This window comes from Sitophilus oryzae, unplaced genomic scaffold (assembly GCF_002938485.1).
Source record: "Sitophilus oryzae breed Bouriz unplaced genomic scaffold, Soryzae_2.0 scaffold_1443_pilon_pilon, whole genome shotgun sequence".
NCBI classification, from domain to species: Eukaryota; Metazoa; Arthropoda; class Insecta; order Coleoptera; family Curculionidae; genus Sitophilus; species Sitophilus oryzae.
Genome location: NW_022146108.1, coordinates 1327123 through 1346520, shown reverse-complemented (window position 1 = coordinate 1346520; position 19398 = coordinate 1327123). Strand labels below are relative to the sequence as shown.

The 19398-nt window shown below is 32.2% G+C and overlaps 1 protein-coding gene across 1 annotated transcript in view; it reads left to right on the top strand.

Moving 5' to 3' along the window:
- LOC115877282 overlaps nt 1-19398 on the top strand; it is a 394155-nt gene that overhangs the window by 106404 nt on the left and 268353 nt on the right. The window contains exon 2 of the mRNA XM_030893418.1: nt 7961-8128. Within this exon, the coding sequence (XP_030749278.1) occupies nt 8063-8128 (66 nt within the window). The 5' untranslated portion in view covers nt 7961-8062. The remainder of the gene's footprint in view (nt 1-7960; nt 8129-19398) is intronic.

Here is a 19398-nt window from a genome sequence, read left to right as displayed (position 1 = left end):
TCAGTTTTAACATAGTTAATAAGATTAAGCATTGATAAATAAGACACTGAAAAGCATTGAGCTTAATACGCATTAATAGGGTACCAAATGCTTAACCGAATGAAGGCTTAATTTTTTCTTTTTTCATTTTGAACAATAGGAAACAAAACCAATAAAAGTATATATATGCATTTTTAAAATAATACTAAGTAAAATATTATATTATTCTACATACATGAAGGTACACAATCCATGTTTCACTTTTCGCAAAAAATTATTGGAAACACAATAAAACCAAACGTCATTAGTAACGAAAATTTAAGTAATGACAGCCAGCATAACATTTTGTCTTGCCAAGGCTAACTTTGGATCAACGTAACTAGAGAATACGGTGAAAATTTATAATAATTTTTTTTAGCTTATAGATAGATATGTTGCCTTTCATTTCAAATATTAATTATGAGAATATTGCTCATTTCAGAATTTTAAATTTTGGCCACGAATTTGGAAAAAATCCCCTCTGTGCGGCGGTTGAACTTGTTTCCATGGCTAACTAAGTGAAATTATTTAAAAATGATAAGAATTGGCTATAACTCAGTAATTTTTTGAAGAAAACATATTATAGCTTATATCGCTAAAAAGCTTAAAAAATGGCGCTTTTTATGAAGTCATGGCCAACTATGGTTTCCATTTAAAAAAAACATATGTTTGTGTCATATGTCAAAAATATAAGGCTCTAGAAAAAAAACGGAAGACACAATCTCATTAAGGATGTGATTATCTACAACTTTTATTTGAAAACTTTTTGTGTAAAATAGCTTATATTGGAATTAAGGACAATTTTTAAAATAGCCGAAATTTGTTTTTTTTTCGAAATATCTAGTAAGCCATGAACTTTTTAAAAAATCTGAAAGGCGCATATTTATGACCGCACAAAACTGCTATTCTTTCCCCATTTAACCGACTCTCTATCTCCATAGAGAACATCGTAGGAAACTCACCCTGTATATTATTAAGCCCAAGAAATGAAACAGGAATATCAATTTTGCTATACAGGGTGTTTCAAAACAAATGCGAAAAACTTTGAGGGGTGATTCCTTGTTCAAAATAAAGGATAGTTTGCTTTATAAACGTTGGGTCAAAAGTCAACCATTAGGGAGATATCGCGGTACAAAGATGGCGGAAAAATAATGTTTTTATTTTTTATCTTGAAAACGAAAAGAGATAGACTAATGAAATTTTATGGAAGCATTACTGTTATGAAAACACACTTTCTGGTAATTTTTTCACTTTTTTAAAATGAGTGGAAGGGGTTGAAATAAACTACCCCTATCATTCTTGTTTACAAAATTTAAAGAAAAATCTTATCAAACACATGCAAATTAATTAAATTAAAATTAATTTGGATAGTTTAGTTTCTTTAGAAACTTCTTTATCTCTTGTGTTCTTTTGATAAAACTCACCAATTTGAAATTAAAAAATAAAATGTAAAGCATTACATGTCAGGACAAAAAACATTTTTAGATTAAGAATCTAGTGATAATAACGATAATAATAATCATCTAGATAATAACTTATTGCAGTAGAGTAATGGTCAAATAAAATAATATTAAGAACATCCTGAAAAGTAACAGCGGCCGACTAGATTTTTTCCTAAAAAAATTACAGCAGCCCACTAGATTCTTTATCAGAAAATGTTTTTTGTCCTGGCATGTAATGCTTTACATTTTATTTTTTAATTTCAAATCGGTGAGTTTTATCAAAAAAACACAAGAGATAAAAAAGTTTCTAAACAAACTAGACTATCCAAATTAATTTTTTTGCATGTGTTTGATAAGATTCTTTAAATTTCGAAGAATGACAGGGGTAGTTTATTTCAACCCCTTCCACTCATTTTAAAAAAGTGAAAAAATTACCAGAAAGTGTGTTTTCATAACAGTAATGTTTCCATAAAATTTTATTAGTCTATCTCTTTTCGTTTTCAAGATAAAAAATAAAAACATTATTTTTCCGCCATCTTTGTACCGCGATATCTCTCTAATGGTTGACTTTTGACCCAACGTTTATGAAGCAAACTACCCATTATTTCGAACAAGGAATCACCCCCTAAAGTTTTTCGCAAGTCTATCATTTTAGTTATGTGCTATAGTCTATCATTTGGCTATATGTTATATGCAATAAGCCTATCCTTTTGGTTCAATACGATTTCTATGCGCACGCCCCAAATAAAATGATCTGATTCGTCTACTTCATCGCTGAACGGTGTCACCTGACCGCGCACTATTGTAAACTTTAAATATTAATAATATATTGTTAATGGCATTGTGGTGTTGTAATGACATGTTTTGAATGTATTAAACTACAAACCTTGGTATGAGGACAGTAGTTATATCATTATTATTACTTTTAAGTTCAGCATAGCTGGATTCATTTTATTCAACGTCCTAACCAAAATCTTACCTCTTCAACTCTGTTGAACGATGTACCTGGGTATGTTATACTGTAGCGTTTTTTATAACAACTACCACTGCGAACGGCAGCTTTTCATCGGAGAGCAGTCGTGGATAAGGTATTTCACTGGAAAGAAAACTAATTAATAACAATAAACAAAAAAAAATAGATATTGGGCGCCAGGCATGTACAGAGAAAGAAAACACAGTTGTATATTACTTAAAACTAATGGCTATATTTATTCATGATGAATTCCGATGGTAAATAGTATTGTACAATTTTAATAATTATTATAGTGGTTATATGTAAAAAAAAGTGGTGTTAAGAATTGTACTAAATATCTAAGAAAACAATACCATTACAAGATGTAATGTAATGAAACCTAAGATATAAATAATATTTTAAATATTAAATCGACATGAATGTGCTTAACAATCTACCCACTAAACATAGTCTGTAGGATATTACTTAAGATGTACGTTATTGTTTAAGACTGAAAATGTTTTAGGTGTTAAATGTAAAACTAGAACTTAAATCTACACTTAGCTGTTCTTTATGTAATCTTGCTTCAAACAGTAACAGCGTGAGGTGGGCTCGCATCTCTGTACTCGACCATCCAATACAACAAAAGGGGCCAGAATGAGGACACCATGAATTGGAACAGCCGTAACTACTAACTAGCTTATGGATGGGAACTAGGCAGCATGGGGCTCAAGCTACATCCACGCTGGGGCACTTTATATGCAAGAAAAATCATTCCTACTGGGGACACTCGTCCACAGGACATCCGTACATAGGATAATGGTACAAGGGAACACTACCCGTACCTTGGACTATAACTAAGGACTATAACCTTGGAAATAGTCCGTACCTTGGACCCTAAAAATATGAAACCCTTGTTTAAAACCAAACAAGGTCTAATAAACAAAATAAACCTACCTCGAATTACTTCCGAGGGCTCAATAATAAACAAAGAAACTGTCCTTTCTTCCATGTAATATTCTGGAGGAGAAAAGAAAAGGGACGCCAACGTGCCAGCAAAATACAAATACAAGTTAAGTTGGGACATCCAAAACTGCTGATGAGAAAACTGATTCAGATTTTGCAGCAAGATTTAAATTGCCATTTCTAAAAGCAGGATTTGCAACCGTAGCCAAAAACAAAGTGAGGTTAAAACGCAGAGAGGCGCCTTGACAATCTTGACATATGACAAGGATCTTGACAGCGCGCGCCTCCACAGAACAGTGAAACGATAGCAGGGTTGGCGACTAGGGAACGTAAAAATTACGCCAAGCGTGCCAAATAACTATCCGGCCTGAACGAGAGGGAATCCGGTGATGATAGGCCAGGCATCATATACTATATATAAAAAAGACATGTAACGAACTAAAAACGTTACAATACTACTACACATCAAAGCTATAACGTAAGCGAAGTTCTAAATTATGCTCTCTGATTTTATACTCATTTTTACAGCATTTTCCAGTATTGTTTGTATTTAGAATCAAGGCAAACTAAACAGGAAGCACCTACGGGAAATTACGACGATTTCCATGGACCAACATTGCCGTTTGTTGCCTCCGAACAATCATATTCCGAATTCCGCCGAACAACAACAGTATTTCAGGATTTCGCGCGGCGCTCATATACGTTTTGGTATTTAGTATCGATAATTAATAGCTGGTAACTCCATTTACATTGACGAAGTATTATTGTGTTATATATTGTACCAAATCGGATTGTTACGTGTCTGTTTTCCTCCCCTTCACGCTTCGCTACTGGCCCTCTCTCTTTTGTCACTTCCCTTATATCAGGGATGGGTAACCATCACAAAATATAAATTTATTTATTTCATGTTGTATCGTAAAACCATAGTATAAGGAAACTAGTAGCTTTACTCCTTGTCAATTCCTTTGTTCTTTTTCTGCCACTTTATATGACCTTGTTCTCGCTTCCCGTGACCACTGACGTAGCTGTATAGTCGTGGTCTATAACTAGGCAAAGTATAGTTGTGGCACTCGCCATGGTTTCACAGAGATGTATTTAGGAAAATATGAGTTCACAATAAATTAAAATAAAAAAAAATTGATCATCGAGTAAAAATTTGCTTGAAAACATAATATTTTCACATTTCGTGTAAGTAACAATTCGTCTGAATCTGAAAATCTTCTGATGTGAAGAAATGCGGAAAAAATGTATAATGACATATTTTTATGTTATTATTTATTCAAAAAGTTTCTACAACTTTTTTTAAATTTAAAACAAGTTTAATTTTAACATTAATGTGTTGGTAGGTGATTTTCATTGGATAACTAATACATTGAACAACACATTGTACTAAATAATAAAATAACATATTAAACTTAAATAATTGCTAATAAACATTACAGAAATTTCAAAAGAACAATGAGAAATAGCATAACTACTTTCTCACGTAATAAAAGAATAATTTTTTAGTTATTGTTACCGAGTCCCGAGTCCCGAAGGTACCGAAAGAACCGGGAATTAATAATTTCGAGTCCCGGTTCTTTGATATCTCAAAGCAACCGGGAATTTCCGGTTCTGAACCCTAGTAACCATATTATCAAGAAATTATGTTATTAAGGACATGTAACGTCCATATACGGGCTGCAGCAGAATTTGTGACGTTAGAGGGCATTTTTTTGATTTTAATAGTTTGTGTACACATTCAAATTATTAAAGTTAGTGCACACATAATTTTTTTCAACAGATACGTCTATAAAAACCGTTGACTTTCTGTTATAATTATCTTAATAATTTCATTTTGTGATACTTATTTTCCTCTAATCAATATTTTTATTATTATGACATCCCTTACGTAAAAAGTATGTATCTAATACAACTTTCTTAACAATTAATTAACTTATAGAGGTTATATTGTCTCAGTCTTCCTTCTAATAAGCTTAAATAATATTGACTCAAAATCATCTAATTTTATTACACTAATATATTACGTAACATATTGCTTATTTACTAGGAACCCATCCCTGTATCCCCTTTGTTTCCGCCATTTTCCACCTCCCGCTCGTGTTCATAACGGCAGAAGTGTTTTGTCAATATTTGTTTCATATTCATTATCGATACGAACATATTAACATGGAAATGTAAAGCTGTTACGTTATCGTTAAATACATTTAGTTAATTAATTGCATTAAATGATTATATTAAGTTTGATAATTAATTATTGTCGAGAGGATGTTTTTCGGCTATTGTTGTTAAAGTCAACGGTATCGAAATATTTTGTGTAAAATTACTGTTATGCAAACGGTACTAAAAAGGTCTCAAGCATGGATAATGATGGCATTAAAAAAATTAATGAAATATTTTTTAAAAATCTATACTGATATACAAGGTCCGGCAATAGTGCGTCGGGCATCTGTAGCTCCTAGAATAAAAAACTTGTGAATTTTGTTTACCTACAAACCTAAAGTATGTACTAGGATGTATTTCAGGAAAATATTTTAACTTCTATAGGGTGGCTCAAAAAAGTGTGAGTGGATCGGGATGACTTTTTTTAAATGGAACACCCTGTATATTATCGCATTTTTGGCTTCCTTTCAGATCATTTTACATAATCTTAAGACATGAATAAATATATTTCAATAATTTCAGAGATATTAATAAATAAATAAAAATTATATATTTTTCAGCCTTTCTTAAAAAAATTATTAATAATAACAAGAATTGTTCTGAAATCAAAACTCTATTAGATATTTACTTTAGATGGTCTGTACTTACTTTGCTATAAATATGGAAATCGTAAATCATACAGGATGTTCAAAATTCTACGCCAAACTTTCTAAAATGTAAAATAATTTTTCTGTGGTTTTTTAAATGGAACACCCTGTATATTACTTTTTCAATAGATGGAGAATTAAAAAATGAACATTTCTTGCATTTAGAGTATTTCAAAATTTTTAACGGTTTCGCAGATATTCCCGGTTTTGTATTTCATATGGCATTTTCCACAGTAAATTTTTATCAAAGCCACCCAATGATTTTTCTCTCGTATTTTACCATTAAAAGCGCCATATGAAATAATACTAAGTGTATCCGGAAAACTACTAAAAATTTTGAAATACTTTAAATACAAAAAATGTTCATTTTTTAATTCTCCACCAAATAAAAAAATAATATACAGGGTGTTCCATTTAAAAAAAACAAGAAAAATTATTTTATATTTTTGAAAGTTTGGCGTAAAATGTTGAACATCCTGTATGATTTACGATTACCATATTTATAGCAAAGTAAGAACAGACCATCTAAAGTAAATATCTAATATAGTTTTGATTTCAGAACAGATCTTGTATTTTTAATATTTTTTTAAGAAGGGTTGAAAAATACATATTTTAGATTTATTTTTTAATATCTCTGAAACTATCGAAATATATTTACTCATATCTTAGGATTATGTAAAATGATCTGAAAGGAAGCTAAAAATGCAATAATATACAGGGTGTTCGATTTAAAAAAAGTCATCCAGATCCACTCACACTTTTTTGAGCCACCCTATAGAAGTTAAAATATTTTCCGGAAATACATCCTGGTACATACTTTAGGTTTACACTTAAACAAAATTTCCAAGACGCACTATTGCCGGACCCTGTATAAAATCCTTATGTGACTGACTCACTGATTAATCACGATCCTGCTCAAACCACTCAACGTAAGAAGCTCAATTTTGGCGTACAGGTTGATTCTAGGGTGTAGAGGTTCGATAAGAAGGTAATTTTCGCAATTCCAGTTCCAAGGGGGTGAAACTAAAAAAAATATTACAATATTTTTTTATTTAAAAAACGGCCAAGTTTCCGAAAAAACGCTTAAACACGTATATTTTATTTTGTTTTTTTACATATTTTAAGATTTTTTAAAAATGTATACAGGGTGTTTCGAAAAATTTGGTGATTGATTAATCACGATCCTGCTTAAAGCGCTTGACGTAAAAAGCTGATTTTTGGAAAACGGATTGACTTTAGGGTGTAGAGGTTCGATAAGAAGGGATTTTTCGAAACTCGAATTCTAAGGGGGAATCCAAAATATAAAAATTAATTAAAGAAGAGTAATTTCTAGCTTAAGCTGAGTACAAATGGCGCTACGCAATCTGTCTTGTATTTTATTTTTGGCTGCAACCTTTTCCAACAAAAAAATAATTTAAATTCGATTGGTTTGCATCCACTTTTAATTTGTTCTTGTAATCTCTAGGATCTCCTAACTATAGCTTAGGTAAGAAATTATTAGACGCACTATGATAAGTAGATCTGTAGTCAATCAATTTTCTGATCCATACTCTTTTTTCACGTCTAGTTTTAACACAATAAGCTTTCTGTCAATTTTATTGCTAACACTTGGCAGTTTGGAGAAGCTATTTGATCAAATCAAATGTGTAGAGACGGAATATTCTTTTAAGTCAATTGAATTCCTGTGGGCTGTGTAATTTGAAAAAAAAAACACTTTTTATATTTATTACATGTCAAACTTTAATCTTAATTGGAAATTCTTTTTTATTTTCAGAGTGTTTCCTTTAAACGTGGATGGGTAGAGTGGAAGTGAAGCTATCGGAATTTGGCATGTCAGCGACAGAACAATAATACCTTGTTACCCACATCGGCCGATGATTGAAAACGTTACCACAATGGAGACAGAGGAATTGATCAAGCTGGTGGATGGAATCTACAAGGTGAGTCCAGTATTTTAGAGTGTAATAAAAATTATAATTAATATACAGGGTGGTCCAAATTGTATTCCGGAAACTTCGGTAGCATATTCTTCAGATAAAAATAAGTAAAAAAGTTCCTATAAATGTATGTCCTAAAATGCTTAGTTTGGGAAATACAGGGTGTAAAAGTTTCATTTTTATTTCGATTTTTTCGAAATAATTTCTAAAGTAACGTCAATATTTGAATGAAAATTGGTGTCTGGGAGTTTTATGACATGAGAAATTTGATTTTGATGTCAATATGACTCCTATTTGTAGGGGGCGTCACCTACATGGGTTTAAACTGTTTTGAAGAGTAATAACTTTTCGTCCGTACCTGTATAAAACTGCTGAGTGAAAAAATGTACATTTACGACGTTTTTTACGTAAAAAAAGTCTCTTGATAAAAAGCGCTACGAATAATGGTTCTTGAGAGATTTGGAATTTAGATTATTAATACCTGTCATCATTGACATAAATTAAACATGTTGATTAAATAGCTATTAGACTGAAATCATAAATTTGAAATGTTTTTGTGCCAAAAGTTTAACAGAAAGTTTTATAATAATTTTTTCGAAAAAAAAATTATGATTAATTTAAAAAAAAGTTCCCAAATTTATCATTTTAGGTCAAATAACTATCTATCTACTCAAAATGTTTATTTGTTTGTCAATAATGACATGTATTGACTATTACCATTCTAAATATCTTGAGGATGGTTGTTCGTAGCGATTTTTACCAAGAGACATTTTTTACGTAAAGAATCACAAAATGTATATTTTTTCACTCAGTAGTTCTATACAGGTACGGACGAAAAGTTATTACTCTTCAAAACACTTAAAACATATTTAGGTGGTGCTCTCTATAAGTAGGAGTCGTACTGACATCAAAATCAAATTTCTCATGTCAAAAAACTTCCAGACACCAATTTTCATTCAAATATTGACGTTACTTCAGAAATTATTTGGAAAAAATCGAAATAAAAATGAAACTAAACACCCTGTATCTCCGAAACTAAGCATTTTAGGCATACATTTATACGAACTTTTTTACTTATTTTCATCTGCAGAATTTGCTGCTGAAGTTTCCGGAATACAGTTCGGACCACCCTGTATAATTAATAATGAGCTAGTAGAGTATAACATTTTCATGTTATTTTGAAGAAGAAAAGCTTATTATTTATTTAGCGATTTTGTTTCTCTTGCTTTTCTCAAAAATAATTAGGTATTATTTAATGTTGAGTCAATAAGTGATATTCGTTAATAAAAAAATATGGATACACTACCGAACCACAAAGTATAATTCATAAAATTGATCTATCCGATATTTTTGACAAGTAGTATTTAAATGCCAAAATACAAGAATAACAACATAATCAGTTAACTCCAAATGAATTTCAAAATTGATTGATTTACCACTCATAACGTATACAGGGTGAGTTTCCTACGATGTTCTCTATGGGTATCTCGGAAACTACTGGAGATAGAGAGTCGGTTAATGGGGAATAATGCAGTTTTGTGGGGTCATAAATATGCGCCTTTCAGATTTTTGAAGGAGTTCATGGCTTATTGGATATTTCGAAAAAGACAAATTTCGGTTATTTTAAAAATTGTCCCTAATTCCATAATCTATTTTAGACAAAAAGTTTTCATGTAAAAGTTGTAGATAATCACTTCATTGTGTTTTCCGTTTTTTTAAACCTGTCATTTTTGACATATAACACAAACATATGTTTTTTTAAATGGAAACCATAGTTGGCCATGACTTCATAAAAGGCGCCATATTTTAAGCTTTTCAGCGATATAAGTTATCAATTCACAGCCAATTCTTATCTTTTCTAACTAATTTCACTTAGTTGGTATGGTATTCTTATTTTGTTATGATTTATAACTTATAAAAAGACAACTAAAACTTAAAACTGAATTACTAGCTTTTCTGATTCTTTTCTGAGTAGAAAAAAATATTGTGTTGGGTTGGCGTTGGTTTCTATGTACAGGGTGGGTCAAATTCGACGCTTTTAAATGGAAACACCCTTTTCTATACGAGATAGACGAAAACTAATATCGGTGTATGGAGCTCAATTTTCATTAAAAACATGATGGTGAAAACCGCACATCAATATCTGTTACCGTTCCGGAGTTACGAGGTGTTTTTAAAAAATGTGCATTTTTAACAAATCGCTGTAACTTTTTTACTATGGAACATTTTGTATTTCTATGAAAACATTTCCAAAGCACCTTTTTACGTAGAATTTAATGGTTTAAGTATAATTTTTTTTAAATTAATAATTTAAGAGTTATCAACAGAAAAATTGATTTTTTATTTGGGACACCCTCTATATTTTTCATTAACTGAAAAGAATTTAAAATTACCTTTCCGAAAATATAGCACACTTGATATTTTGTTATAATCCCCTTCGAAATACAGAATTTTTAAAAGTTCGCCACTTTAAACTAGTAGGCTTTGGACCACTTAATGATGATATGCCCTTAATGGAACTCGAAAACATATTTTTTCCAGCAAGACGACGCACCGCCTCTGAACGCTGAAGTATCAGCAAATTTTTGCAGCCAATTTCGAGAATAATTGAATAGCTAACCAAGATCCCAGCCGCTGGCCGTCGAGGCCGTCTGACTTAGTGCCCATGGATCTAATCGTTGGATATATTTGCGGAAGAATAAAGGTTCCTTATTCTTCCGTATAATCTAGACAAGAATTAGAAATACTTAGCAGTTATGAGAGGGTATCTTTCACCCCAACTGAATTAATGAATTCCGCGAGAAATGTTCAAAAACTGCTCCGTCTGTCCATAACAGAAGACGGTCGATATGTCGAACACCTGTAGCAAAATCTCATGTCTTGGTTTGCTATTTATTTTTATTGTTATTAGATATAGTTTAAATGTGTTGACGTTGATTAAATATATTTTAAATTGTTATAAAATTCTGCATATCTCATAGCAAATATTATTTTCGTTTTAATTGATGCTCACAGCTAGAATTTTTATATACTCTATTGTAGCAGCCATAACAATGTGGGGAATCTTATTTGGTCGTAGCTCTATCTGGAGAGTCAGTTTTTTATTTAAATCTTTTTTTGCGCCTTGCATATTTGAATTCGATTCTCATTTGACTCTCGCTACTGTACGCTGAAACAACTATTCTTATTGTATTCATTTTATTATCCTGTGGCCATAAAGTGTAAAACTGTACTTTTTAAAAGTTGTAGTAGAAAGGCTTGATAGTATTTTAGATACCAAGAATAAAGAATTTTCGGAGTGTTTTTCGAAGAGTTTTCTTTGACTTGAGCGAACCCCTAACTCTTTATAAGAGTTTTGTTACATCTTGGCTACCCAACTACGGCCGAGTCTAAGAATGGCAGTTCGACGAACACCTCCTGCTGATAACAGTCGAAATTCACCACCCTTAACACGTCTGGGGGCGAGAAGAATGAACGAGGAGCTACAAACAACTCCCACATTTTCCCAGCGAAACGAGAGCGTCATTCCAGAACAGACTTCAAGTGGAAGACAACCTACTGGAGCTGTCCGGCGTAGGAATATTCCAGAAAATGAGCGCATTCCTCTTTCGAATGCATCCAGAGGTTTGCCACGCTATCCTACACAGAAATCACCAATATATACATCGGGCATGGATTTTCAAGGTAGGAACATTCCATATTTTTTGGGTGAACAAGTAAAAGTTCCTGATTCTACAAGAATTGCACAACAAACTAATCAACACCCACGCCAACCACCACCGCCATATGATAATAGGGACTTTAATAACTTAGATAGTTTTATAAGAAATATTGTAAATCAATCTATAACAGATACCTTTAAAAATAACAATCAACAAACTTTACCTTTTCAAATTGATAACATTAGCGAATATAATAGAATTTTAGCAAACATAGATAATATGCTTCCAGAATTTCATGGTAATAATACGTTACACCCTATAGATTTTCTAGAAAAAATTAAGTTTTTATTACAGAGAAATAATACCTCATTTCTAGAAATAAAATTTTTATTGGCAAAAAAATTACAGGGTAGAGCTAAAGCGTGGAGTGAGGCATATCTTAAATCATTTCTTACTTTTACAGAATTTGAGGAAGCATATTTAAGATATTTTTGGAGCGAAACTAAACAACTAGAAATAAAATTAAAAATTTGGCAAGGAAAGTATGAAACTGGCTCTCTAGTAGACCATTTTACAAAATACGTAGCTATGGCACAATATCTCAGACCACCCCTGTCTGAGTTTGAATTAATTCAATGTATAGCCCGCCATTTTCCGGTAAATATATTTAGCGCTATAATAGGGCTAAAGAAATTGTCAGAAGTAATCCCAATACTGCAACAAGCGGAATATTATAATCATAGAACGGTAGACAGATCAAATTTTGGGTCGCGTTATGAAAAGGATAGGTTGGGACCCGAAAGAAAAAATTATGCAAATCGAAACGTATCCGCGGTGGATTTAGTGGACGATTTAGGGGTAGCGAATTTGGAAATATCGGGAAACGAGCCGAGCCACAGTCTTTAGGGCCGGAGACAACTGACAGTGGCAAAATGGCCGTAATACTAAATAAAAATATGGAAGAAGAGCCATGGGGCTCTGACTGTGAGTTTGACCATCTTAACATTGAAAATAAAAAATCACCAGTTATTACTGTTTCAATTTTTAATTTTTCTTTTCCAGCACTAATTGACAGCGGCTCAGAAATATCCTGCATATCCGGTGACGTTTACGCTCAATTGGGAGATTTTCAAGAGAAAATTCCTAGTTTTCCGGTAACGGGGATTCGTATTACAGGGGCGTTTAAAACAAAACAACGTAAAATAGCGAAACAATTGTTTCTTGATTTTAAAATAGCTAATAACTATTTTAGTTATGAATTTTTATTAATTAGTGATTTAGTTTTTCCGATAATTTTAGGTATTGATTTTTTATTTTCAGTGAAAAGTAAAATAAACTTAGAAAATGATACAATAACATTATTAAATTCTAATAAAGAGTTTTTTACAGTCTCAACAATTAATACGATTCATTTTTATATTCCTCCGAGCGACATTAAAAAAACTAGAACGATAGCCTTAAAAAAAGAATATTCCTTAAATACTTTAAATACTGATCGAAATGGTTTTAATACAGAATTTATAAACGAAAATAAATCTTTAACATTTGAACAAAAAAATCAGTTTAAGTATCTTCTCTTGAAATATAAAAATATATTTTCTGATATACCGGGGCGAACCGAATTGTACTATCACAAAATTAAATTGATTAATGAAACTCCTTTTAAAGTTAAACAATATCCTATACCAATTGCACATCGTGAAGCTGTAGATAATGAAATTAAGCGAATGCTTGATTGGGGGGTAATTGAAAGGGCTTCCACCCAATATATTAGTCCGTTAGTCACAGAGGTTAAGAAAGATGGGTCGGTTCGCGTCTGTTTGGATGCGCGACATTTAAATCGGGTATTAGAAAAAGAATACGAGTTACCACGACCTATTGATGATATTATGAAGTCTTTGTTCGGGAAACCATTTAAAACTAGTCTTGATTTGTCGTCTGGATACTGGCAAATACCTCTGCGCCCAAGCGATAAAAAGTATACGGGATTTTTGGTTGGTACTAAGTGCTATCAATTTACGGTGTTACCTTTCGGACTTTCTACCGCTGTTTCTTCATTTTCGCGATGCATTTCTGAGATATTGGGTTCAGAGTTTGATGACTTTGTTATACCGTATCTTGATGACATTTTGATAGCTTCCAAGAATTTTGAAGACCATTTAAATCATTTGGATCAAGTTTTTTCCCGTCTAAACGAAGCTGGGTTGACAGTTAAATTTCGAAAGTGTCAATTTATGCCAGAAAAATTAAATTATTTGGGTTACATTGTAAGCACAAATAATATAGAACCCGATCCTGAAAGAATTCAATGCGTTCAGGATTATCCAAAACCGAAAAATAAAAAAGATATTCAGTCATTTTTGGGACTATGTAATTACGATCGAGGGTTTTGTGAGAATTTTTCGGGCGTAACAGAACCTTTAAGTAAATTATTAAGAACAAAAAATAAGTGGGTTTGGAATACTGAACAGGACAGGGCTTTCGATGAGTTAAAACGGTTACTAAAGAATGCTACACTACTATACCACCCCGACAATACTGCCACTTATTACGTACAATCTGATGCTAGTGATTACGCAATAGCCGCTCAACTGTTTCAAAGGATAGAGGGAGAACGACGAGTAATAGCGTACGCTAGTAGACTTTTACTTGATCGGGAAAGAAATTACACATCCAACGAAAAAGAAATCTTGGCTCTTGTATTTGCGTTAAAGAAGTGGCGAATTTATTTATTAGGACGTCATTTCGAAGTGCTAACCGATAACCGAGCTTTATGTTATATTCAAACGTGTCGGTTACTCACGCCTCGGGTAACTCGGTGGGCTTTAGCTCTGCAAGAGTATGATTTTAAAATATCTTTCGTTAAGGGTTCGGAAAATAAAATAGCCGACATACTATCGAGAAACCCTGGTATTCGTTATTCGGTTCCGGGTGAGAAGTGTTTTAAAGTGTTTTCCTCGTCGATCAAGTTTCCTGATAAGCTGAACACGTTATTAAAAAAACTACCTGCCGCGCAAAAAAACGATAGTTATTTTGGGCCAATTTATAAAAGTTTAGAGAATCAACAACTTGATGAAAAGATAAATAAATTTGTTCTTAAAAATCAATTGCTTTTTGTAAGAGAATCAGACGATGAATCCTACCGTTTGTGCATTCCATCAGAATTTAAAAATAAAATTATTTATGATTATCATGTTTCTTTAGGTCATTTTGGAATTTTTAAAACATGGAGTATTTTAAAAAATGATTTCTGGTGGAAAGGCATGTTTCGTGATATCAAAAAATGCTTAAAAGCGTGTGACATTTGCCAAAAGGCAAAATTGAGTTTATTACCAAAAGCTCCTCTTTCTCCTGTAATATCCGAGAAAAAAAATGAAATTATTAGTCTGGATTTATACGGACCGTTACCCCAGTCTACAGGGGGCGTTACATTCTTATGTGTGATTGTCGACTTATTTACGAAATATGTGACATTATACCCTTTAAAAAAGGCCACTACCAGAGCTATTTTAAACCGTTTAATATTAGATTATTTTAAAAAAATGGGTAAGCCTGAAAGGATATTAACTGATCATGGTTCGCAGTTTACGTCAAAATCCTGGTCACATACTTTACAACCTCTTGGAATTAAAGTTGTTCATTGTTCGGTAAGACACCCTCAGTCAAACCCGGTTGAAAGATACATGCGCGAATTAGGTCGTCTCTTTAGAACATATTGCTTTGAGCAACATACGGCCTGGGCTAAACATGTACGGAAATTTGGTCAGTTTTTTAATTCTGTGGTGCATGAATCCACAGGCTTTACACCTTCCGAATTACATTTCAAGGAACCGCTTACCTCTTTTACACGAGAACTGGTCGATTATCCTGATAGTCCTAAGGTGCTTAGTTATGAAAAGAAACTTATTTTAGCTAAAGAGATCTTACAAAGCCGCGCTGAACGTCGGAAGATATTACACCCTGGTCGACATTATAAAGAATTTGCTACTGGAGATCTGGTGTTGCTTAAAGCGAACCCCGTTTCTTCAGCCCTATCATCAAAAACCAAGAAGTTTCTTCTTCTTTTTGAGGGTCCATATCGTATTAAAAAGAAGGTAGGCCTGTCAACTTATATTTTAATTATGGAAAATACCGACGAAGAGAGAGGTATGTTCCACGTGTCTCATTTGAAGCCTTATAACTCGGATGTGTCTAGCCTAAAAGAGTAAAGCTACTTTTATTTAGACAGGGGGCGGTTGTAGCAGCCATAACAATGTGGGGAATCTTATTTGGTCGTAGCTCTACCTGGAGAGTCAGTTTTTTATTTAAATCTTTTTTTGCGCCTTGCATATTTGAATTCGATTCTCATTTTACTCTCGCTACTGTACGCTGAAACAACTATTCTTATTGTATTCATTTTATTATCCTGTGGCCATAAAGTGTAAAACTGTACTTTTAAAAGTTAGTAGAAAGGCTTGATAGTATTTTAGATACCAAGAATAAAGAATTTTCGGAGTGTTTTTCGAAGAGTTTTCTTTGACTTGAGCGAACCCCTAACCCTTTATAAGAGTTTTGTTACACTATATCTCGAAGAGGAATCGAGCAAAATATCAAGTGTATTATATTTTTGGAAAGGTAATTTTAAATTCTTTTCAATAAATAAAAAATATACGGGGTGTCCCATATAAAAAATCAAATTTTCTGTTGATAATTCTTAAATTATTAATTTTAAAAAAATTATACTTAAACCATTAAATTCTACGTAAAAAGGTGCTTTGGAGTAGTTCTCATAAAAATACAAAATTTTCCATAGCAAAAAAGTTACAGCGATTTGTTAAAAATGCATATTTTTTAAAAACACCCCGTAATTCCGAAACGGTAACAGATATCGATATGCGGTATTCACCATCATGTTTTTGATGAAAATTGAGCTCCAGACACCGATATTAGTTTTCGTCTATCTCCTATAGAAAAGGGTGTTTCCATTTAAAAGCGTCGAATTTGACCCACCCTGTACTTTGACAAATAAATAAAGCTGTCTCTTTAGTTGTCAGTTTTGAGTCAATATTTTTTAACTCTCTTTCGTGTCGATTGCTGATTGAATTGGAGCCAAAAATGGCTCAAAACGGAATAAGTAAATTACCAACCTAACAGATATTCAGGGCTGAGGCGACAAACGCCATATCTAAACTACTTCCATTTAAATCACTTATGAAAAGGAATACAAAAATTTTCAAAAATGAATGCAATTAAAAAATGTGCAAGAAGTTTTTAACCTATCCTCGCTGTTAAAGTATCATTTAATCTACCCTTGCGGTTAAAGTACTATTTTTGATAGATATAAGGCAATTTTAACAGTTGCTTTGGAAAAAACGAAGTTATTATCAAGTTTTGCAACTGACTTCTTCCTTAGTCTCTTTATTCAACGATAAAAATAGTAACATATAAATTATTTAACAAATAAAGGTAAAGATATTTAACGAAAACAAATTTAAATTTCTTTGCTACTTCCGCAATTCTTTAGACAGGAGAATCAACAGGAGAACGGTATCCAAACAAGGTTTACCGCACCTGACATGGCCGAATAAATCGGTCGGAACGGCCACACCGATGTCTCAGGTCAGTAATGCGTGCCTACGGTTTGAAATGGGTTGCCCAAAACCGCAGAAATTGCTGTATGTGGGTACCGGAACTGATGAGGGACAGTGGCGGAGCTTGGGCATTTAGAATTAAAGCAAAAAGGAGACAGTTAATACCATTTTTTGTTTGAGATATTTATAAAAACAGGAAAACACAAGGCACTTATTTATATCACAAAATATGTCAAAAGAGAAGACCCAAGTATCATTTTTTGGACACATTTTAGGTAATATTTCTAATAATTGTGCCTGTTTCTTGATACAAAATGGAATCGGTATGCCACAAATAGGAAACATTTTCGAAACCTATATATTTTATATGGCTTTATTACATGTGTTTGCAATGTGGTGGCAGAAGCCGTTTCCTGAAATGTTTCGATGCGGAGTTAAAACTTTTAGAGGAAATGTTTCTAAACATTTTCTGCAATTTGTGTCCAAGATGTTCCCGTTTTCAGCAGCCAATGTTTCTAAATGCGAAGAAACACAATACCAAACTAAAATAGTCTTTGTCTGTGTGTGGATTTCAAAATGAAAACAACCATCAACAATGTCGACCTTCGCCATAATTTTGTTGACTTAAAATCTTTGTTTTTAGGTTTCCTCGCACAAAAATTTCTGGCAAAAGCAAATTCATCGTTTAATATAATAATGTACTCTCATATTTTTAATGCTCCTTCTATATATCATTATTTGTTGCTGCAAATTATTTTTATTTGAAATATAAATTTTTATTTTTCTTTCTATATCATGGTTCCGAAAATAATAATATATAAATCAATGTAAGTAGAACGCGTTCTTATGAGTTTAAAAGCTCAACCGCCGATAAAAACATATATTTTTAGTTAAAAACGCTATCGCTAGCCAACATGGCGGAATTTTAATTCATTATTTTATAAGAGTCGGACACAAATCATTTACATTATATCATATTTGTATCCAAAAAGAGAGAAATTCCTGTTTTGAAAATGAATCGACAATAAATGGAAACTTTATTTCCAAAATGTTTCGATTTAGCGCTATCTGTGTAGAAATTTCGAACTAGTCACCTGTCAACAACGTCAATCAAAACTTCTGATCGAAATAATTAAAAAAAAATGTTTTATTTACTTATTATAACACAATTAAAACATAAAAACATGTATTCCATTGTGGAAAAAGAGAAGAAAAAAAACGTTTGCTGGTAATTATAGTACTATAAAAACCTGAAAATTGCCTTTTTAATGCGAAAACTGCGGAACAAAATCGAAACAATTAAAGTAAGGTTATGTTCTCATATTTGACAGAATATCAAATAAATTATGGAAACTGTTCAGGTACAAAACGGGTACGAAATCTGTAAATGTGAGCCACATCTGTTTCTTAAAAGATTCGAAAAATTTGTGACACTAAGGTATTATTTATTGTCATAGCTTATGTAGCGAAACCATATTTTGGTAAAATGTTTCGAAACAAAAAGCGATTTATGTTACGCAACATATGTATCAAAAATGTGACGAAACTGTTTCGCAATGTTTCTAGCAGAGATTTTGTGTTTAAAAATACTACTTGGGGAGGACTATAATATCACTAATTTTAATAAGTTTTATGTCTTTTAATGTAAAAATATCTATCATCTATATAAATTCCGTAAAAACCTAGTTAAATATTTGTAAGACTATATATAGCAAATGCATTTTGCTAGCAAATCGAAAATGTACTTTGTTAGTAATTTTGTATGACCTATTTCCAGTTCAGTTTGTACTGACATATCACTAAATTAAGTTAACAAAGTAATTTCCATTTCCATATGAATTTACAAATTACATTAGTGGTATATGAACTAACGTATGAACATGCAATTTCTGTAAATCCCGACACCATAATATGCTAGCTAGACTAATACTCTCCATTAAACCTCCCAAATAATAATTTTGTTGAAATAACGGTCATATTCTAATTTCTGTGTCTAAAGGTTGTTTCAAGACGAAAGCTTCGATGGAACTTAATAAGTAAA